This window comes from Dendrobates tinctorius, unplaced genomic scaffold, assembly GCF_039654945.1.
Source record: "Dendrobates tinctorius isolate UK_male_01 unplaced genomic scaffold, ASM3965494v1 ptg000107l, whole genome shotgun sequence".
Taxonomy (NCBI): Eukaryota; Metazoa; Chordata; class Amphibia; order Anura; family Dendrobatidae; genus Dendrobates; species Dendrobates tinctorius.
Window position 1 is genome coordinate 2,074,293 of NW_027361775.1, and position 24,250 is coordinate 2,098,542.

A 24,250-nucleotide genomic window follows, 5' to 3' on the forward strand; every position below is an offset into this window, starting at 1 on the left:
GTTACACCTACTGCACGGTGGACCCTGGGCGGCGAACGCACTTCCTATTATTTATATTTAGTGCGTTCCGCCGTCCCTAACAACAAGTGCTAGTAATATCCCAAAAGTAATAGGAATGAAAAAATGACTTTTATCCATGCCAAAGGAGTGGAAAAGAAAAGTCTTGAGTGAGGAAAAGAAGGGTTCAATTCTGGTTTTACTAGCAGAGGGATACAGTGAGCGTCACGTGGCCTCCATCCTTAAAATTTCTAAGACGGCAGTCCATTGCAACAAAGCTACAGACCGGCAGAGGGCGAAAATGACTCTCCACTGAGCATGATGACCGTCATATTATTTGAATATCACTCAGCAACCGCAGGATGACATCAATTGACCTACAAAAGGAATGGCAAATGGCAGCTGGGGTGAAGTGCACGGCATGAACAGTTCGTATCAGGCTCCTTGAGGCAGGGCTCAAGTCATCAAGTCATGTAAAGCTAGAAAAAAGCCTTTCATTATTGAGAAGCAAAGGAGAGCCAGGCTGAAGTTTTCCAAAGACCGTAAGGATTGGACCATAGAGGACTGGAGTAAGGTAATCTCTGATGAGTCTAATTTTCAGCTTTGCCCAACACCTGGTCGTCTAATGGTTAGACGGAGACCTGGAGAGGCGTACAAGCTACAGTGTCTTGCACCCACTGTGAAATTTGGTGGAGGATTAGTGATGATCTGGGGATGCTTCGCCAAGGCTGGAATTTTGCGAAGGATGTATGAATCAAGCCGCATACAATGTTATCCTGAAAAAACAGTTGATTCCTTCTGCTCAGGCAAAGTTCCCCAACTCTGAGGACTGTTTTTTCCAGCAGGACAATGCGCCATGCCACACAGCTAGGTCAATCAATGTGTGAATGAAGGACCACCACATCAAATCCCTGTCATGGCCAGCCCAATCTCCTGACCTGAACCCCATTGAAAACCTCTGGAATGTAATCAAGAGGAAGATGGATAGTCACAAGCCATCAAACATAGAAGAACTGCTTAAATTTTTGTACCAGGAGTAGCAATAAGGTCACCCAAAAGCAGTGTGAAAGACTCGTGGAAAGCATGCCTAGATGCATGAAAGCTGTGATTAAAAATCATGGTTATTCCACAAAATATTGATTTCTGTACTCTTCCTGAGTTAAAACATTAGTATTGTTGTGTCTAAATAATTATGAACTTGTTTTTTAGCATTATTTGAGGTCTGCAAGCACAGAATTTTTTTGTTCTTTTGACCATTTCTCATTTTCTGAAAATAAATACAAAATTTAGTGCTTGGAAATTTGAAGACATGTCGTTTATAGAATAAAAGAGCAATTTACATTTTACTCAAAAATAAACCTATAAAGAGAAAAATCAGACAAACTGAAAATTTTGCAGTGAGCTCCTAATTTTTGACAGAGCAGTGTGTGTGTGTGTGTGTGTGTGTGTGTATGTGTGTGTATATATATATATATATATATATACAGTATATATATATATATATACTGTATATATATTTATATACTGTATATTATTTTGCCTTTTAATTTTCTAATCATGAATGACTTCATTTCACTGCTGTTTGCTTACATTTGAAGGATTTGTATAAAATTAGAGACTTGGCTTTCATGTCCCATAAACAGCACACCTTTACTCCTTGGGCTGAGAGGTGAAACCAGGCCACTCCCATGGTTGGAACTTTTTCTTGGAGGCAGCCATCATGGTTTCAAATTGCAAACAATCTCTTTACTTCTTTTCAATTTACCATTACCATATTATTTGAAGTGTCAATCATTTTCCCATTCAATCTTACAATGGGCATACAAAGTATAGCTTGAACAGTTGTAGAGACAGCAATAGAAAGCTTGAAGATTATTTTGGATTAATTGCGGTAGAAAACGGAACATTTTATTTACATTTATGATTACTTTTTAGCTGAAGTACACATATTCATCTTAACATCTGTAGGTCTTGGAGTACATGTCGTGCGTACCCAATCTACAGTAATCTGCACTGTGATAAATTCAGTCCTCTACACCTTATCTCAGGACTGTCACGGCATCTAGGGGCTTCTCGCTTTGTCCAGTTGACTTTGTGCCAATGATCATAACTCTTGGAAGTCGAGAGAGAACATGTCACACATACTTTCTCTAAAAATACCTCCACTTGAATGATCTACAACCCCACAGACCAAAGTCAGCTCTTACTAGCTTTTTAACCTGGGTGTATTAAATTATAAGCTCCTCACTTTATATTTCAGCTTTTTTTTTTTTTTTTTTAAATTAAAATATACCTTAGACATAGCATATATTTTAGGCAGATATATATATGATGACATTGTTTTCTCCTCTCATTTCTAATGTTTGTGTGTACTTGTATTTTGCCAACTGTGAATGTTCAGATTTCCGTTGCTTTAGTCATCGTAGCTGTATTCCCATGCTTGTGAAGTTATTACTAATCATGTTATGGATTGCAATATGGCTGTAGATTTTCTGATAAAGTACAGGTCTGATTCTACTTTATTTACAGCTAAAGGAAGAACAAACATAGAGTTACGAGAAAAGTTTATGTTACCTGAAGGCATTAGTCAAAGCATGACTCCTTTCCGGCCTAAAGGTCGAAGGTCAAGGCCATCTTCAAGAGGCGCATCACCCAACAGATCCAGCTCAAGTCCAAATGTTCAAGCCTGTCAATCACAAGCCACGGGTATTAGCACACCCAAGGTAATATTTTTTTGTTCACCTTCCACATTAAGATAAAATTCTGGCACTCCATATTTTTTTTTTCAATAAAAGCCATCTAAACATACAGGTCATATAGCGATTTGTGAGAAGTTAGGCAGATGTCTGGGGTGAACGCCTATAGTATTTATATAGGTTTATTTGCTTTACCTCCTAATGAGTTTTCTTCGTCAGACGCAAAGTAAATGCGCAGTAAAAAGGGTGGGAGGCTGTTAGACATCTCATACATTCATCTTAGACGATTGTTTCGTTAGCAGCTCTCTTGCCCGTCTTTCCCATACACAGAAGCATTCGAGGGAAATATATGAGAGAGTTGCTGCCAGTCTTCTTTGGTGGCGACTTATCTCAGGGACAACAAAAGTATCAATAGTGCAAAATCGGACATACTGGATTTTACCTTCCCCAACAATCATCTGTCTGGGACCCCCCAAGCATACACATTAGACAGTTGACCAAAGTCTTCAATATCTGCCACGTTATTCTGATATACAGTATATGGAATGCTTAACTGTGTGCAGACCTTTCCGCTCAGCTGGAAATTATAGAGCAGTTCATACAACTAGAATTAGTTTTGTGATCTCCCACACCTTAGTAGTTTTTTAATTATAGGTCTGTACGGTAAAGACATAATGGCAGTTGTCTCCTGCCTTTGATACTAATGAAATAAATGTATCATACCACCACAATTTTTTCCTGCAGAGTTGTGAGAGAGGTGACCAAAAGTTTTGGTGCAGGTGTTAGTCATATGATACCAGTGCAGCCTCTACGCCACCACTTCCATCAGTGAAATTGCCTAAATTGATTTGCCATTGTTTCACACAGACACCCCTTCATATTACACGCAATTATGGTAAACCTTGGTTGACAAACAGCAAAACAACAACTCCTTGTAAGAGCCCTGAGTCCCCCGACCAAAGGCTGTCATCCGAAGAGGTATAGTACTTATAGGTCACCCAGTTGTGTAATCTCTCCCAATCAAAGCTGCTCTGTTCACTAACTACTGTCATCACTGACAGGCCTACCTTGCACGTTTACACCCTATTTAACCGATGCTCAAATGTAATCCTTTTCCACAATCTACTATGATAATTTACCTCATCACCTCATACATCTACTTCATTATTTTTCAGTTTCACTACTACTGTCACCTGTTTAATATGACTGCTCATGTATTAATTGCTCTCTACTACTGTCGTCTTAAAATCTGATGCATGATATTCTTTCTGTCCACAGCTTATATGAAAATGTACATGATGAATTTGAATGTTTTGTTTTTTTCCTGAAGGTGTCCACATACAGGGTCTTAGATAGAGTTCGACTGGTTGGCTAACAGCACTCTCTTCCCACTCCCCCATATAGAGCTCGGTCCAAGCATGCATGTATTCTCAATGGGGACAGTGGGATAAATAGTCACCAAACTTCTCTAGTAGCAGCTTTTGGGAAAAAAAAGTGGACTGACATTGTAATTGAACACGCAAAATCCTTCTCTCTCCAAATATTATTGTGTATGTGGTTGGCCTCATGACTTCCACTGACAAATAAAAAGTTGGCCTTTGTAGCAAACCGTAATCTAATGTTGCCAGCGGTCTTGAGGACTTCAAGTCAGAAAGTGTTTCATATTTCGATAGTACCAGTGAACTTTACCGGAGTTCAGGAGTTCTCAACAACTTAACAAAAACCACTCAAAGCAAAGGGTCCAAGGGGTCATTCCACACATCTAATGATGCAGCTACTTAAGTATTGAGGGACATAACAATGGGCAATTTGTTGCAAAATATATATAAATTGAGGACAATAAAATGATGACTCTGGTCTACTCAGCTGCCCAACAAGTTGATATATATATATATATATATATATATATATATATATATATATATATACACTCACTGGCCACTTTATTAGGTACACCATGCTAGTAACGGGTTGGACCCCCTTTTGCCTTCAGAACTGCCTCAATTCTTCGTGGCAGAGATTCAACAAGGTGCTGGAAGCATTCCTCAGAGATTTTGGACCATATTGACATGATGGCATCACACAGTTGGCGCAGATTTGTCGGCTGCACATCCCTGATGCGAATCTCCCGTTCCACCACATCCCAAAGATGCTCTATTGGATTGAGATCTGGTGACTGAGGAGGCCATTTGAGTACAGTGAACTCATTGTCATGTTCAAGAAACCAATCTGAGATGATTCGAGCTTTGACATGGCGCATTATCCTGCTGAAAGTAGCCATCAGATGCCTGTTCTTAGCTGAGAGGAGTGGTACCCAGTGTGGTCTTCTGCTGCTGTAGCCCATCTGCCTCAAAGTTCGACGCACTGTGCGTTCAGAGATGCTCTTCTGCCTACCTTGGTTGTAACGGGTGGCAATTTGAGTCACTGTTGCCTTTCTATCAGCTCGAACCAGTATGCCCATTCTCCTCTGACCTCTGGCATCAACAAGGCATTTCCGGCCACAGAACTGCCGCTCACTGGATTTTTTTTCTTTTTCGGACCATTCTCTGTAAACCCTAGAGATGGTTGTGCGTGAAAATCCCAGTAGATCAGCAGTTTCTGAAATACTCAGACCAGCCCTTCTGGCACCAACAATCATGCCACGTTCAAAGGCACTCAAATCACCTTTCTTCCCCATACTGATGCTCGGTTTGAACTGCAGGAGATTGTCTTGACCATGTCTACATGCCTAAATGCACTGAGTTGCCGCCATGTGATTGGCTGATTAGAAATTAAGTCTTAACACACAGTTGGACAGGTGTACCTAATAAAGTGGCCAGTGAGTGTGTATGTATATATATATATATATATATATATATATATATATATATATATATATATATTGTTGTTTGTTGTCTCCTAGAGCTGCAAAATGATTATATCTAAAAGGCGCTAGAGAAAGGAACCTAGGCAACTGTTATAGTGTGAGACTCAAAGATACAATGTTAAAAACAAAACTCCAGAGCCATGGTAAGCAGAAATGATGCACAAGCCCTCGATGATGGTGTAAAATACACGTTCTTGGATAACCTAAGCATTTTTTCGCAGAGATTTCCAGTTTCATGGTCATGTTCTTTTGATTTCTATGTGTGCTTCCTAAAGACAAGAGAAAACTCCGGTTACAACCTATTAAGCAGGTAACTCTGGGAGTTAATGTTTTTGCCTAAACTTTCTACTTATCTGATACAGGGAACTCCTATCCAGGGGAGCAAATTACGACTTCCAGGATACCTGTCTGGTAAAGGATTCCATTCTGCAGAGGAAACCAGCATATTAACTACGGCAGCATCCAAAGTCAGAACACAGTTTGCAGGTAGAGCATTTTCAAATATGCTAGCAAGCTATACCAGATACTAGAAATGTATACTTAAAGTGATATTCAGTAATGTTACCTGATTCATTAAAAATAATGCAGTTATTCTGCAAAGCAGAAGATATAGATTAGATATTAGAAAATACTTTTCTACAGTGAAGGTAATCAATGAGTGGAACACGCTGCCATGAGAGGTGGTGAGTTCTCCTTCAATGGAAGGCTTCGAACAGAGGCTGGACAGACATCTGTCAGAGATGGTTTAGTGAATCCTGCATGGAGCAGTGGGTTAGACATGATGACCCTGGAGGTCTCTTCCAACTCTACCATTCTATGAAAACAGGATGTAGCTAAAATATACATTTCGTAGCTGAGAGCCTTAGAATTGTATACTGTGTGTCTATGTATATGTGTATATATGAAAAATAACTGGTAATTACTAGTAATAGGGTCTTGTTTCTTATTGCACAAAACATATACTGGGTGATTCAAAACGGATGGTACAAAAATTATAGTCTCTGTATTCATAACCAAGAGAAATGTATTAACATGAAAAGACACTGTCACGGGGTCCTTCAGGATAAAATGTCCAGGGAGATGAGATTCGAAAACGCTAGCACCAGAGGATAAAAAATTGGTCCTTCTCTCTGAAGTGCAGTCGTTACACGATCCTCTCCAAACAGGAACTGACTTAACCAGCTCCTGTTCTCCCTACCCCCTTCCTTGTGTCCAGGGGTAGTCAAACAGGTTGGGGCAGTTTCCAGGCCTCCCAGAGGAGAGCAAAGGAGCCTTGGGGATTAATGCACTACAGGGGGTCATCAAGAGACCTACACAGTCAGGCTGTAGACCCACAGGGCATCAAGAAAAACACTATGACAAGAAATGAAATAGAAATATACACAAAATGACATCCACATAGCATATCATACCATCACAACCTCTCCCCCCCCCCCATAATAAGTGAGCATGCCATGAGGTCTACACAGACATCTGGCCTGCTCACTTTAGTCCACATTGCTCAGTTATTTATAGTTCAGGGGTAGGTCGGCCTGGGGAGCCTATGGTTCTTCTTGTCGAGACAGACCATTGGGGTTCTGGTGTTGGCTTCCCTGCTTGTATTGGATGGAGAAGCTATAGGGTTGTAAGGACAAGCTCAACCGCAGCAATCTTCCATTGTCTCCTGATACGCGGTTCAGCCATGTGAGGGGGTTGTGGTCTGTAGCAATTGTAAAGTCTCTGCCATACAAGTATGGCTGCAATTTTTTTTAGCGCCCATACGATGGCAAGTTACTCCTTTTCAATAGTGGCATAGGCAACTTCCCGATCCAGTAGTTTCCGACTGGCAAATGCAACAGGATGTTCTTCTCCGGCGGCGTTCACTTGGCTAAGTACTGCCCCAATCCCAAAGGTGGATGCATCTGTCTGCACGAGGAACCTGCGTTTATAATCCGGGGCAGCCAATACAGGAGCAGTGACGAGGGCAGTCTTTAATGCTGAAAAGGCATCCTCGCATGCAGGCGTCCACGTCACATTCCTAGGCATGTTCTTGCGGGTCAGGTCGGTTAGGGGCTTGGCCAAGGTGCTGAAGTTAGAAACAAATTTGCGATAGTATCCAGCAGTTCCTAAAAATGCAAGTACCTGTTTTTTAGTCTGGGGTCTACACCAGTTGCTAATGGTTTCTACCTTGGCAGGCTCAGGCCTTAGGGTCCCACCCCCTACTCTATGCCCGAGGTACTGCACCTCAGCCATCCCTATTTGGCACTTAGGGCGAATAGTCAGCCCTGCAGTAAGGATACAGTCTAGCACTATGCCCAAGTGTTTAAGATGTTCCTCCCAGGTTGTGCTAAAAATGGCAATGTCGTCTAAGTAAGCACAGGCAAAGTCCTGACATTGTTGTAACAGTCGATCTACCATTTTCTGGAAAGTAGCGGGGGCAGTTTTCATCCCAATGGGCATTCCCAGGAACTCAAAAAGCCCAGATGGAGTAATGAAGGCCGAGCGCTCCCGAGCGTCCTCCGTTAGGGGTATCTGCCAGTACCCCTTGCTCAAGTCTAACGTGGTCACAAATTGGGCACTGGCCAGATGATCCAATAGATCCTCAATCCTGGGCATGGGATAAGCATCACTCTTGGTGGCATCATTTAATCGTCTGTAATCAACGCAGAATCGTGTTGTACCATCCTTCTTGGGGACCAGGACGACACGAGAGGCCCAAAAACTGTGAGGTGGCTGAATAACTCCCAGTCGTTTCATCTCCTCCAGTTCATTCTTTATCATGCCTTGAACAGCCTCTGGAACCCGGTTGGCAGCCTGCTCCTTGTACTCCTGAGAGACGCCGGGGCCCAGAACCGCCATCTCTTCTTCGTACCACACCAACCACTGGCTTTTCTGGATGGGGATCCCTGTCTCCAGTGCTCGTCCTTCAGACATCTGGGAGGAAGTGGCCGGGCTAGCGCCCACCAGTAGATCGATTAAGGCCTCTTTAGTCACTCCCTGGTAGTTCAGGCCCAGGTCTCTGGCTCTCTCCTGTAAACTGGATGCAGTCCAATTTCTGTACTCACTCTGTGGGTGGTTCTCCATTGGGTTATGCTCTGTTGATCCCACAGCTGCCACCAGTTGTCACGGGGTCCTTCTCCGATACCACACAATCAACAGAGCGAGGGAAGGGTGAACAATCCCAGGACCTTTATTACAGGCAAAATTAGAAGGTCCATAAACAATCCACCACACTGAGGATACAATAGTCCAGAACAAGACAGGATAAAATGTCAAGGGAGACGAGATAACGCTAGCACCAGAGGATAAAAAATGGGTCCTTCTCTCTGAAGTGCAGTCTTTACACGATCCTCCCCAAACAGGAACTGACTTGACCAGCTCCTGTTCTCCCTACCCCCTTCCTTGTGTCCAGGGGTAGTCAAAAAGGTTGGGGCGGTTTCCAGGCCTCCCGGAGAACAAAGGAGCCTTGGGGATTAATGCACTACAGGGGGTCATCAAGAGACAGACACAGTCAGGCTGTAGACCCACAGGGCATCAAGAAAAACACTATGAAAACAAATGAAATAGAAATATACACAAAATGGCATCCACGTAGCATATCATGCCATCACAGACACACTATCTAAGTTTTATCTATGCATTACAAATGTTACAAGTGATTTCCATTAGTGACACAGCAAATGTCTAAGCAGTAGTCCAGTCCAGTTCTGTCCAGAAACGTTTAAGTTATGTTTTGTCTCAGGATGATTCAACAATGTTTCTTTAGCCTCTGCGATGCCAGATCTAACCTTCTGCTGGCATATGTCTGGACAGAACTGGACCAACAGCTGGACATTTAGAAAAAAAAGGGATGTAGCTAATACCAAAATGGCACATGGACTATTAACATCTAACTGTGCAAAATATATCTTCATTTAAAAACCAAAACAAAAAAAGCAAACATTTTGAAAAGATGCAAAAAGGCCCTAATAGATGTTACGCCCAACGTTAGTGCTTGTGGGTTTGTGGACTCACGGTGCAACAGGACCGGGTCTGCCTAGGAAGGGGCTTAGCTAAGCGGCGACCTGGTGTTCACTGAAGCTTCTCGTGGTGGAGACCGACTGGGCTGCAAGTAGCCATCTTGCAGGTGTATACGTTATGCTAATTTCCTCTCAGCAACAGGCTGAGGACATTTAATAAACTGCGCACCCTACCCCTTTAAGAGCAAGGGAACGCGCGTACTAGGTGCGCCGCCGAGAGCTGTGGCCCACACACAACCAGGAAATACACTGGGAACTACGTCAGGGGCCGCAGCATTTAGTAAGCTGGCGTCCCTGCATGGAGGGAGAAGGGGACACCAAGCAAGTGCGCCAGCAACAGCGCTACAATAGAGTAGGGGTGGTGAAATGTGATGAAACTAAACCATAAATTATATTAACTACAAATATACATTTTTTAATGTAAGTAAATAGTTTATTCATTTGAAACAATTTTTCTTTTGCACAGAATTAAAGAAAACTCCAAGCCGAGCCGGAAGCAAGGCTGGAAGCCGGTCTAGTAGCAGACGGGGCAGTGATGCCTCTGATTTTGATATTTCAGAAATCCAATCTGTATGTTCTGAAATGACCAAGACTGTTCATGACAGCAACAGGCCCTCTCCACGAGCAAGTTCCCGGTCTTCAACAGGTAGACCTTCCAAAATTCCCACCCCACAACGGCGGACACCCATCAGCAAACTAGCAACGAAATCAACAAAAAGATAGGGCGCCAAGCTTCGGAGAGATTTTTCTTTGTTTATTGCCTATTTAAGTTTGTAAGATGTAAATTATTATGTAGAAATTATTGTGGAATAATGCAAATATTTGATTTTAACCCTGCAAAAAGGCCTTAAATGTGTATTTTTCGTGTTTTTTTACACATATTTTTATCAGAAGAATCATTTGTTTTGTCTAATAGTTTGGAACTGCTTGAGGGATTAAACTAACGTCGCGGTTGTGTAAAGTTCAGAAACTAAAACAGTCATTGAATGTATTTATAACCGAAATCTGGAGGGATGATCAGTATGCCAAACACTGCTTCATTAGTTAGCAATTATGAATACCTCATACCTATTTATAATAGAGCAAGAACATGGACATAGATGCCAAGCTTCCGAACACTACCGAATCTCCATTCACTTGGACCTTATTATGCATACTGCAGTTATTTACACAGTTTTAAGTTCAAAGAACTCACAGCAAGGTATTTAATCATCGTGAGAAATTATATTTTATTTTGTTTTTTTATTTATGTCTGTGAGATTCAGTCTTAATAGAGCTATAATACTGTTCAAATAATAGCATTTGGTGCATATGTGCAGTTTTCTTTCGCTTGAGTGGATGGTAACATTATATGAACTTTTGTATGAGATCAGTTTTGCTTGCAAAAATCTATGAAATAAAACCTGTTCAAATTGAATTGTGTGATTTTTGCTTTTAATAGGCATTGAAAAAATATCATAAGGAAATTAGAGAAGGTTCTTGCATTATATTACAATAATAATTTAGGTATTTTAGATCCAGTGGAACAGATTTGTTATTGTCTAAAACTGATGTCTTATACCAGAAAAATCAGTTTTGCTTACATGTAATTGAACAATTAAGATCTATGGGCAGGCCACTGATCTGCAAGAGAATCTGCCTCCAGAGCTTACTTTGAATAAAAGGAAGCAGGATTGCCAACGTGACTTTAAATTTTTTTCTAGTCAGCTTTTCAAAAAATTACAGACAGACAATATTTTTTACGAACACATTGGAAAACCATAGTAAATCATTATGAATATAAGTGATCCAGGTCTTCAGCCCATAATTCTGATATTAAACACATTAGCTGCATTCACTGTAAACTGTGAGAAATTGACAATTACAGTCAAAATAATCTGATTAAGTTTCTTCAGCATTAAAAGAAAAAAATCACTGACTTTCATCTGAATATTTTTTTTTGGACAGGACAAAAAAGTGCTTTGTTTTTATGGTCTGTCCTAGAATTTTTGGATTGATGTCATTTCTGAAAAGGGGCGTTACTAGTGTGAGATATGAAACTAACACAGAACATAAGAACTGAACGTCTTACATACACATTTGCTGAATCTCTCACAGCTCTGCTATATTGTATGCCTGTCTGCCTGTGAGTTGGAATCTGAAGCTGAGAGAAACCTGCAGATGTGTCAGTTATAATCACACACAGCTTTGCAGTGAGTTCAGGAAGCAGAGAACGGCCATTATACAGCACACTGGATACTCCTTCAGGGTTCAGCGCTGCCTTTCACTGCTGTTCTGGTCTTTGTTGATCAGCTGTATTAGTGACAACATATTTACAGCACTGAGGCCAATCCTGGAACTCATCATTTTGTGTCTTCTACATTGACTAGGCTGCTAAGCTCAGTGATTGGCTGCAGCCTGTATCTAATCATCAGAGCACAAATGACAGACAGCGCTGAACCCTAAGGAGTTAGTAAGAGATAGGATTTTGTTTTTTCCTTCTTTCAGCTTTTTGAACAATATTTTTTGAAACCTGACTACCCATTTGTAAGCTATTTACAATGGCTGATTTCTGCCCAATTTATATAAATTTATACATAAAAATCTATATCAAATAATCAAGATCGTTATGTACCCTTATTTGAATTTGAGCCTAAAACATGATGTACAACGCATATTATGAACAAGTGAATACATTTTATTACATCAAAATGACAAAACAAAATCATACATAAAAAGGACTCAATAAGATAACATGATAAAGTAGCACAGGAGGTGGGTTGATATGGAAGTGTATGGGGCAGATTTTAAAACAATAGATGAATAGCCTAATCAGGTAGAAAATTCTTTTGTAAGTAATGAAATTTATTATGTAATAAATATATTGAACCTGATCTAATATACCGTGGGCCAAGAACAGTACAAGAAATCCTTTTAGAGGAGAAATTAGGGTTAATCAAAAAATTAATTATTATAAAGCTTAAAATAGCTTGAAAAAATGATACAAAATGTTTGGATGTATGTGAATATTTCTGACTTCCCTGTGTATTAGGATAGAGCGCTAAGCAACAACATTCATATGCAAAATTGAATAAATGGCAAAAAAGTATGCAAAAAAAGTCCAAAGTGCCTGCATGATGAATAAAGGGGTTAACAATTCTTCTGAGGGAAAAAAAAATTGGTGCATAAGGTGACGAGTGTGCATTATTGCAATAGCCCAGATGAATAGAAAAAAATGTATTTGTGGTGTGGAGATGAATTTAAACCCCCTGTGATCAAGCGCAAATGATTGATTGGAGCAGCTGCTATGTGTACGGATCTGATTACCCATGCATGGTAGTAGGGCACGTCACTTCCGGCCAGAGCGATGCGTCTCCATAGAGTGCGGCGACACCGGCGGAAGTGACGTGTGCGTGCGTTCCAGCGTGGATCGCATGTGAAAACTGCAGTATGTCATCTCCGGCGTGTAATGCATGTGAAAAACTGAAGTATGACTTTGGCAATAGTAAGTTCAAGAGACATGGAGGTGCGCTCCAAAGTGGAACGCAAAGAATGTGTAAAATACTGTATATGTAAATACAGTCCAAAGGAAAAAAAATTTGAACCATGCAGAAGTAAGAGGGAAATACAGAAAGAAAAGAAAAACAATTAATGTATATAAATACACAAGGAACATATGTAACAAAATATAAATATATATATATATTTAGTATAAACAATCAACCAGATTACAATAATAATGAAAAAATGAGCAAAAATGAAAAAATAGAAAATAAATGAATATGAAAAATAAAAAGTAAAAATGAAATAATGATGCACACTTGTATGAATGAAATAAATAAAAGGGAGAAGATGATCAACATAGCGGCTGGTCCAGAGGTTTCAAGAACAGGAAATTAGGTCCCCATGGTGAAAGAACTGAAAAAGGTTAAAAGTGTTAAAAACTAATAGTAAACAAAGAAGCATGCTACATCTACAAAACGGAGCACAATTATTATTATTATACATTTTTATAGCGCCATTTATTCCATGTCACTTTACATGTGAAAAAGGGCAAATATAGACAAGTACAATAAACATGAGCAATACAAGACACACACAAGTACAGAAGGAGAGGACCCTGCCCGCAAGGGCTCACAGTCTACAGGGGATGGGCGAGGATAAACTAGGAAAGGGTAGAGCTGGTCGTGCGGCGGTTCAGTAGACTGAGGATCACTGCAGGTTGTAGGCTTGTCGGAAGAGGTGGGTCTTCAGGTTCTTTTTGAAGCTTTCCATGGTAGGCGAGAGTCTGATGTGTTGGGGTAGAGCGTTCCAGAGTATGGGGGAAGCACGGGAGAAGTCTTGTATGCAGTTGTGGGAAGAAGAGATAAGGGAATAGAGAAGAAGATCTTGAGAGGATCGAAGGTTGCGTGTGGGTAAGTACCGGGAGACCATGTCACAGATGTATGGAGGAGACAGGTTGTGGATGGCTTTGTATGCCATAGTTAGGGTTTTGAACTGGAGCCTCTGGACAATAGGAAGCCAATGAAGGGATTGGCAGAGAGGAGAGGCTGGGGAATAGCGGGGAGACAGGTGGATTAGTCAGGCAGCAGAGTGCAGGATGGATTAGAGTGGTGCCAGAGTGCTAGAGGGGAGACCAGAGAGTAGGAGGATGCAGTAGTCCAGGCGGGAGATGATAAAGGCATGCACTAGTGTTTTCGTGGTTTCATGGTCAAGGAATGCACGGATCCGGAAAATATTTTTGCGTTTGAGACGGCAGGAGGAGGCAAGGGTTTGGATATGTGGCTTGAAAGAGAGGGCAGAGACAAGGATCATCCTGAGGCACCGAGCATGCGGGACTGGGAAAAGTGAGCAGCCATTCACATTGATGGATAGGTCTGGTGGAGGGGTAGAGTGAGATGGGGAAAGATTATGAATTCTGTTTTGTCCATGTTCAGTTTTAGAAAGCGAGCAGAAAAGAAAGCTGCTGAAGTAGTAGTAGAGACATTGTGTAAATTTGGTAAGTAAGGAGGTGAGGTCAGGTCCAGATACGTACTGTAGATCTACGTGTCATCGGCATAGAGATGATACTGTAACCCGTGGGATTCTATGAGCTGTCCCAGGCTGAAGGTGTAGATGGAGAAGAGTAGGGGTCCTAGAACTGAGCATTGAGGAACACCGAAAGACAGGGGGCGAGGTGAGGAGGTGGTGTGGGAGAGGGAGACACTAAATGTTTGGTCTTGTTAGATCTGATGAGATCCAGGATAGGGCCAAACTTGTGATGCCAAGAAATGAGAGAATCTGTAGCAGGAGGAAATGGTCCACAGTGGTGAAGGCAGAATACAGGCCCAGGAGAAGGAGGACAGAGTAGTGTCGCTTGCTCTTGGCGGTTAGTAGGTCATTGATGACTTTAGTAAGGGCAGTTTCAGTTCAGCGCTGCAGGCGGAAGCCTGATTGTAAGCGGTCAAAGAGGGAGCAGGAGGAGAGGTGGGAGGACAGTTCAAGATGGACATGCTGTTCCAGTAGTTTTGAGGCATAAGGGAGAAGCGATATCAGGAGATAGCTAGACACAGAGGATGGATCAAGGGAGGTCTTTTTGAGAATTGGTGTGATCGAGGCATGTTTGAAGGATGAGGGGAACACACCACTTGTAAATGAGATGTTGAAGAGGTGTGTTAGAGTAGGGATGAAGACTGTGGCGAGGTTGGGGATGAGGTGGGCCGGGATAGGGTCAAGCTTGCAAGTGGTGAGGTGTGATCTTGATAGGAGGGTGGAGAGCTGATCTTCTGTCATGGTGGAGAAGTTGGTTTTGGAGGAAAAGGGCTGAGCAGCTAAGGCTACTTTCACACATCAGGTTTTCGGCGTCAGGCGCGATCCGGCGTCGTGCCGGAATGCCGGATCCGGCAAATGTTTTGTAAAACCTGATGTGCCGGATCCGGTTTTCTGCCGGATCCGTCTTGTTCTTGACAGACAAAACCGGATCCGTCTCATCCGGTTCATCCGTTTTTCTATCCGTTTTTCGACGGATTACGCCGGATCCGGTTTTTAAAATTGACCCTCAAGGCAGAGTACACTGGCAGGATGACAGAGTGTGAAAGATTTGTGCCCTAACCAAACTTGTGTACCTTCTGGACCAACAGTATATACCTTTGCCAACCAAAGTTGGCTATCTTGTCATGGTCTACTATTTTTAGCTTTAGGCCACAGGTGTGTACCTGGTTGTGTTTTATGCAAAGTATTTCACCTTTTAACAAAAGTTGTGTACATTGTTAGGAAATCACCAACAATAAACACAACTTTTTAGGTGAAATACTTTGCTTCAAACACAACCAGGAACACAACTGTGGCAAAAAGCTAAAATTTACCCACAGTTATATACCTGGTTTTGAATACCTTTTTACCTTTGAAATACCCTGTATTTAACCTTTTTTTTAAACATAGTTCGCCGCAGAAAGAAAAGACAGACAACCATTGTGAAACGATAATTTAACTTTTATTTAAAATTTTTTTTTTTTTTGTAAAATGTTTTTAAAGTGCAAAAAACTTTTTTAATAAAGGTTTTAAACCCAATGGGCATTTTTATTAAAAAAAAAAAATTACAAATCTGTGTAGTGTGGGGTGGAAATACTGCTGGAGGGGCTGCGGGACACTTCGACACTGGGTGTGTGGAGAGAGGACTGGGATCGTGGTGGGGAAGGAACAGTTAGAGGTGAAGGTGTGGAAAAAGCTACAGAATGGGTGGACATGTTGGAGGCAGAAGAGGTGGTGGGCGGTGGAGTGGAGGGTTGGGCAGGGACTGTAGGAGCAGATGATGTTGATGGAAAGTTGTATGGGGAAGGAGTTTGGTACGGGGCAGGTTGCTGGAAGTGGGGAGATGTCTGGTACTGGGGAGGTTGCTGGTACTGGTGAGGTTGCTGGTATGTAATAGGAGGGGGAGGATGGAAAGTGGCTGGAGGGGGTGCAGATGTAATAGGAGGGGGAGGATGGAAAGTGGCTGGAGGGGGTGCAGATGTAATAGGAGGGGGAGGATGGAAAGTGGCTGGAGGGGGTGCAGGTGGAGGAACTACAGTGGTGGGAGGTGGAGGTTGGGAGGTAACCTGCTGTAGAGCACCGTGGCACGAATGCATTACATGCATCTGCTGGGTAGGAGATAGTGTTGCCATGCGCTCCACAACAGACCTGAAAAAGGTGTGGTTTGGCGAAGATCTTGCTTCTGAATGCATGGTTTGCAGAAGTGTCTTCACCTCCAGAATGCTGGAGTTGATCTGCTGAAAGCCTGCGGAGATTTGCTCTGACAAGACTTTTAGACAGTTCTGGAAAGATGCATTCAGATGCAAGAACTCTTGCGCATAACTCTTTTCCTGACCCCTCTGCCGCTGCCGCCCAGTACCCGCAGGTGTACTAGAGGTGGCAGGGGCAGAAGGGTGGGGTAAAGGGAAAGCGATCTCCTCACCAGCAGCTTCATGTAATGTAGGCGGCCACGATGCTCCTGTGCTGGTGGATGGGACAGATGGGTCGAATGTGTGGGAAGGCTGGGAAGGTGCAGATGTACCGGGGCGGTCGAAGTGTCCCTCGGTGCCGGTCTCCTCAGGGATCGCCTCAGAAGGGTCCAATCGTGCAGGCTCCCGAGTGCTGCTCACCGTGCTGTGGAATAAAGAGAAAAAAAAAACAATTAAAATACTGACATGGTATGGCCCTGGCTGAAAAAAAAAAGTTACATCTAACATTTTTTTTCACATGTGGTGTGTAATATTTACCTTCTGGTGAGCATTGTTTCCCGGAGGAACGACAGGGCTTGTGCGTACTTGTACTTGCTCCTGCGTCCTCCAGATCCACTCGGGGCCCGCATCTCTTTATTGAACTCCTTCTTGAAACGATCCCTCACAGACCGCCACCGATTCACAATTCTGTTCCCTGAAACGAGAAAGGAGTGGTTAGTATACAACATCAGTGTTTCACAAACTCCAGTCCTCATGGTCCCCAGGGGTCATGTTTTCAGGATTTCCATAGTAAATAGAAATCCTGAACACATGATCCGTGGGGACCACGAGGACTGGAGTTCGGGAAACACTGGTTTACATCAAGCAACCGGTACTGTATATACTTACGCTCTTTAATCTGGGCCCGAACATCGAGGTCCTCCCAGCGGCCCACAAGGAGCGAACAGATTTCCTCCCAGAGTCGTCGGGTAACGATAAGGTCAGCGTGGCGGCGGTCAGCCATATTCCAGAGCGGCTCCCTTTCTCTGACGAGATCGATGAGGCGGTCCACATCAATCCCTCCATCCTCACCGTCAGAGTCGGGAGCACGCTGTGAAGGCTGTTAAAGAAAAAGACAAAAATAACATAATTAGCCTCCACAAAAGAAATGAAATAAAAAGTGCAAAAAAAACAAAGCAAAAATATTTATACTTACACGCTGGTGACCGCCGCGTTGCTGTCGCCGACGACCCTGGGAGGCACTGCGAGGACCTCTTGGCCGAGCACCAGATTGGGAAGACTAGAGAAAAAAACAAAAAATGTTACGTCTTTGGATGTAGGCATTTGTTTGCTGTGTGTGGTCTGCAGAACATTGTTTTCTATGTGTTGTGTGTAGTGTGATGTTGTGTTTCTGCGTTTGATGCAAAAAACTTACCAATTGTGAGCCCACTCCAGGTGTCTGTCCACCCCTTCCTTCTTCTTCTGGGAGCTCCTCTTCATCTTGTGATTCCTGTTTTGAAATAAAAGGCAATGAATAGACATATATTACAGAGATGATGGATTTTGGAAGTAAAAACTTACCGTCAAACGCTGACGATGCGAGGGAGGGCTCCCAGAAGAAGATGTGCTGTCCTGTTGATGGCCAGACTCCATGGCTGTGGGTATTGCTGCTGCTGTTGCTGCTGCCAGTGATGCCATTTCTGCTGCTGCTGCTGCATCTCTTTGGCGGCTGTTGAATAAAGAGAAACAAAGGGCCAATGAATATCTTGATATTCCATGGCCCTAGTATGGAGGAATGGGGGATTTGATAATTACCGTCTCTCATCTGCTGCTGGACTCCCCTCCTCAGCATGTTCCATTTGCTGCTCCATTTGGGGTGGTGCTGATGGTGCTGCTGCTGCAGATGTCTGCTGCCTTCTCCTGCTCCTGGTTCTTGGCTTGGGTGGCATGTTGGGTGTGGCTGAGGGTCCCATTGTCTTGCTTTTATATATCTCCTGTGGGCAGAGCTACTGAGCATGCTCAGACCAAAAAACCGGATCCGGACGCCGGATCCGGCGCATTGCGGCGCTCATAGGCTTTCATTGTGTGAAAAAGCCGGACGCGCTGGATCCGGCGTGTCCGGCTTTTTCGCCGGAGACAAAAAACGTTACAGTAGCCGTTTTTTCCAGACGCCGGATCGCGACACATTGCCGGATCCGGCGAAAACCCGATGAAACGCATGGCCATCCGGCGCGATCCGGCGCAAATGCAAGTCAATGGGGGGGAAACCGGATCCGGCATTGCATTTCGCCGGATCCGGTTTCTGTCAAAAGCGCCGGATCGCGCCTGACGGTGAAAACCTGATGTGTGAAAGAGGCCTAAGAGGGGAATTGGGGGTTGTGGGCCAAAGCTTTCTCTGATTGTATCAATCTTCTGCTTAAAGAAGGAGGCAAAGTCTTCAGCGGTAATGAGAGGTGAAGGAGGTGGTGCTGGGGGACAGAGTAGAGAATTGAAAGTGTTGAAAAGCTGTTTAGGGTTGTGAGACAGGGAGAATATGTTTGTTTTGCAGCATTGAGCGTGGACTTGAAGCTGGTGAGGGACTGCTTGTATGCGGTTAAATGCTCGGCAGAGCGGGATTTCTTCCATCTCTGCTCAGCAACCCTGGAAGCCCATCTCAGATCTTTGGTGAGGCTGGTTAGCCAGGGCTTTCTGTTGATTGTACGAGTTTTGCTATGTGTGAGGGGGGCGGCCGAATCAAGTACTGCTGTTATTGTAGTGTTATAAAAGGTGGCAGCAGAATCTGTGTCATGAAGTGAAGATATGTCTGTAAGAGGGAGGAGGGACTCCGAGAGCGATTGTAAATTGAGGTGTTTGAGATTTCTGCGAGGGTGAGCGAGTTTGTGGAGTGGGGGTTGCGCACTAGGAGAGGAGAGGGAAGAGAATGTCAGTAGGTTGTGGTCAGACAGGGGAAGGGGTGAGTTAGTGAGATTAGTAAGGGAACAGAGGCAGGTGAAGATAAGGTCTAGCTTGTGACCATCTTTGTGAGTGGCCGCAGAGGACCATTGAGTGAGGCCAAAGGAGGCAGTGAGCGATAAAAGTTTAGAGGCAGTCAGGGTGGAAGCGTCAATGGGGATGTTGAAGTCACGCATGATGATAGTGGGGATGTCAGCAGAGAGGAAATGAAGTAGCTAGATGGTGAAGTGGTTGAGAAAGGTGGAGCTGGCTAGTTCTGGGGGACGGTAGATGACAGACAGCTGGAGGTTGGAGGGGGAGTAGATGCGGACGGAGTGCACCTTAAACAAGGGAAGAGTGGCGGAGGGTGGTTGTGGAATTGGGGTAAAGGAGCAGTGTTGTGAGTTCATTTTTCCCTTCACTATTGAGGTCTGATGAACTCCCTCCTCTGGTGAAGGAAGGTAGTGAGGCTGATTACCAAACACCTGGGAAGCTAGATGATGACTGGGTGGCTGGAATTGAGGACTGGATATAAGGCTGCCGACGCCCTTCTTCCTGGCTGGTGATTTTCCTGCTGGATTCTTGGAGACCAGTCTGATTCCTGCGTCTGAAAGCTAAGATTTTCTGCTCTGCTTTGTACTCTTCAGTTTTGTTTTTGTTTTGCCTTGTTTTTTGGGAGTTCTGCCATCCCCGGCCGGGGGTGAGCTGAATTCCATTTTTTGTCTCTGATCTGTTGATCTTTTGCTCTGTCTTCAGAATATACCTGGGTGCTGATATAGTCTTTTGAAGCCTAGCGACTTCAGGGCCTGTTTTTCCTATCAGTCGGTTGGCTCATTTTGATAGGGTTTTTGCAGATGGCTGACAGCAGCTTTCCTATCCTGTCCTATGTAGTTAGCTTGGGCCCCATCATTTGCTCAACCTATCTTTCTATCTGTGTTAGTGTTTTCATCTTGCTTCACCGTCATTATATGTTGGGGGCTGCCTATTGCTTTGGGGTCTGCTCTGGGGCAGTTTAGTTTTTTCCCTTTCTGTCTTTAGGCTATGTAGTTCTCCGGCTGTGATCGAGGGGTCTAGGGCACCGTAGGAACCCCCCACGGCTACTGCTAGTTGTTGTGGATAGGTTCAGGGGTCTGCAATCCGATAGCTGCCAACCTCTCTGGTTTTTCTGGACTTAGCTGGTATTTTGTTTTTTCCTCCTTCGGTGACTCATCATAACAGAGCAGGTATCGGAGAGGAGCAAGCCAACTCCACCACCACATTTGTTGCTGGGGCAAGGGGTGTGAGAGAGGTGGAATCCGCCGTAAGATAGTGCGGCTGGAGAGGCTGATTCAGAGGAGGTGAGCCAGGTTTCGGTGATGACAAGGAAGGAGAGTTTGTTGATGATGAAGAGGTCATGGATAAATGGCAGTTCCGGGGGAGTGGGGGCTAGATGAATGGGTATGAGGTTATCATGGTTGCGAAAACATGTAGAGGATCGAGACTGGATGTTAGAAGTGAGTGTAGGGATGTGTTGAGGAGGGACAGGATTTGGAGATATGTCGCCAGCAGTGAGGAGTAACAGACAGAGCAAAACTAATTCTTTCATTGAGCCATATGGGGTCATGGAATTAAGGGTTGTGATCCACTTCACTTCTCTTTGAGCTAGAATTTTCTTCCAATTACCACCTCTGATGTCAATGATGACCTTGTCTATATCACTAACTTTAAGTTGAGAGGGATCGCATTTATGAAACATTTTAAAGTGATGGGGTAAAGTTTTTAATGAAGAGAGATCTTCAATTTCAAGTTCCCCTTTAATATCAAAAACATGTTCCCTCGTTCTCCTTCGGAGTTCTCTGGTAGTCAGGCGAATGTAGATTTTATCACAAGGGCAACGGGCACAGTAAATAACACTGACAGTCGTACAGTTTATATTGTCAGTGATTTTATAAGTCTTTATATTAGCAGCATCAGTAAAAGTTTTAGTTGATTCAATGTTTAGACAAGCAACACAAGTACCACAAGGTCAACAACCCCAGGATGGACCCTTGGAACTGAAGAGAGTATTCTTTGAAGTTTCAACAAGATGGCTCCTGACAAGGGTATCCTTGCTATTACAAGAGCGTTGGTAAGTAATTGTTGGATTTTTTGTGATATGAGAAGCCAATTTATGGTCCAGTTTTAAAATATCCTAATACTTTTTCATCGCTGTCCACATGTCTCCATTTCTAGAATTATAAGTGAAGATAAATCTCACAATGTCATTCTGTTCTATTTTTTTCGTGAGATAAAGCAAGTCTGTTCTTTTGGTAAATTTGGCTTTTCTATAGCTTCTTTGAATGATTTTATTGTAACCTCTCTGTAAAAACCTCCCACGTAGATCCCTGGATTGTCGCTCAAAATCAGACTCCTTGAAACAAATTCTATGCATCCTCAAAAATTAGCCCGTTGGAATGATTTGTTCCAAATTTTTTGGGTGTGAGGATGATGCATGTAGTAGGCTATTTGCTGCAGTTGGTTTATGGAAAACGTCCACTTGGATATTATCTATTTCATCAATATTTAAAAGGGTATCCAAGAATTCTATGTTAGTTCGCCCTGATTTAAAGGTAAGTTTGGTGTTGTGAGAGCTGGCATTAAGATCAAGTATTAGACCCGAGAGATCATCCTTTGTACCCTGCCATAAGAAAAAAATATCAATAAATCTGCACCAAAGTGGTATCTTGTCAAAAGGGTGCTTGGAAATGAAGACTTCCCTCTCCTACAGCCCCAAAAACAGGTTGGCATAAGAGGGGGCACAAGACGCCCCCATGGCTGTAACCTGGAGCTGTAGGTAGGGAGGACTTAGAAAGAAGTTATGGGTCAATACAAACCATGATAGTTCCAAGATGAGTTTGCACATATCCTCACTGTGGTTAGACATAGCGAGGTAAAAGCTAACAGCCCGGATTCCATCTTCATGTTGTATGGAAGTGTAAAGTGATTCCACATCACAAATGAGCATAACTGTGTCCGTATCATCCTGTATACCATCAGTTTTCCTAAGGAAGTCAGAAGTGTCCTTCAAATAAGAAGGCAAAGTTTCGACCAAATGTCTGAGAATGTAATCGATAAATTTACAAATGAGTTCATTGAACTTTCCGTTGCCGGACACAGTTGGTCTCACTGGTGGATTATCTGGATTTTTATGAATCTTTGGCAATAGATGAAAAGTTACAATCCTTGGGTTTTTATAGAATGAAAAATCCATTTCTTGTTTCGTGATGATGCCCCTAGCAACTGCATTTGAAAGGATAGATTGTAATTGGGCCTGATATCTAGTCAACCGATTAAGGGTATGTGCACACGTTGCGGATTTGCTGCGGATCCGCAGTGGATTTTCTGCGCGGAATCGCTGCAGATCCGCAAGTGTTTGACCATACAATGTTAACCAATGGAAAAATAAAATTGCTGTGCACATGCTGCGCAAAATTCCGCACAGAATCCGCAGCAGTTTATTTTCCGCAGCATGTCAATTCTTTGTGCGGATTCCGCTGCGTTTCTACACCCATTTAGTTATAGAAAACCGCAGGCAAAAAATGCATGACAATCCGCACAAAATCCGCCCGGATTTTGACCTGCGGATTCTGCCAAGAGATGCAGAATCCAATCAGGAAATTCCTGAGCACGATCCGCAACATGTGCACATACCCTAAAAGTTAATTTCTTATGGAAAATAGGGTCTAGGTGATGTTTTGCCGCAGCCTCATACAAAGTTGTTGGCCAGAGTACCACATTTCCTTCTTTATCAGAAGCTTTTATAACCAAGATAAGCCCTTGCTCAAAACCTGAATTTGTTCAGAAGTCAAAAGTTTATTAGATAAATTTATTACCTTATCCCTCTTATTTCTGCATGGTTCACGTTTTTCCCTTTGGACTGTATTTACATATATTTTACACATTCTTTGCAATCCACTTTGGAGCGCACCTCCGTGTCTGTTGCACTTACTATTGCCGCAGTCATTCTTCAGTTTTTCACATGCGTTATGCACAGTATATTATTTCAGGTTCAATATATTTATTGCGTTATAATTTTCATTAATTACAAAAGAATTTTCTACCTGATTAGGCTATTGATCTATTGTTTTAAAATCTGCCCCATACCTCCCTCTCAACCCACCTCCTGTGCTATTTTATCATGTTATCTTGTTGAACCTTTTTTTCCTGTATGATATTGTTTTGTCATTTCGATGTAATAAAATGTATTCACTTTCTCATAATATGCATTGTGCACCAATTTATATATACAGTATGTTGACTTGTTGCTGTTTACACGTGGTATTGAAACTATATGTGGAACAAACAATACATGTTAATAAGATAATTCTGTCCTCGTACAACCAGCATATTGTTTACACGAGGCGATGTACTACCCACAATTAATGATTTGCATGAACAATCCAGATATTCTCAATAACAGCCCAGTAACATGGACTGATGATCAGGAACAAGCATTCTTACCAACTCTCCTTGCCAATCAGTTTATGTAATTGACTTTTTAAGGCTTAACTCCCACACTGCAGATTTTGTGGCAGAAACTTTTGTGACTGTAAACCAGTTATATTATTCTCATTGGGGTTGTATCAG

The 24,250-nt window shown here is 42.9% G+C and overlaps 1 protein-coding gene across 8 annotated transcripts in view; it reads left to right on the forward strand.

Moving 5' to 3' along the window:
• The window catches only part of DST (dystonin), a 732,471-nt gene extending 721,497 nt beyond the window's left edge, over positions 1–10,974 (forward strand). For 5 of the 8 annotated variants that reach the window (XM_073589123.1, XM_073589124.1, XM_073589128.1 and 2 more), the window contains 4 exons: positions 2,527–2,720; positions 3,561–3,671; positions 5,922–6,045; positions 10,024–10,974. In XM_073589123.1, coding sequence (XP_073445224.1) covers positions 2,527–2,720; positions 3,561–3,671; positions 5,922–6,045; positions 10,024–10,280 — 686 coding nt within the window. In that variant the 3' untranslated portion in view covers positions 10,281–10,974. The remainder of the gene's footprint in view (positions 1–2,526; positions 2,721–3,560; positions 3,672–5,921; positions 6,046–10,023) is intronic. The other 3 variants (XM_073589125.1, XM_073589127.1, XM_073589129.1) reach the window with 1 other exon arrangement.
• Positions 10,975–24,250: the final 13,276 nt, after the last annotated feature.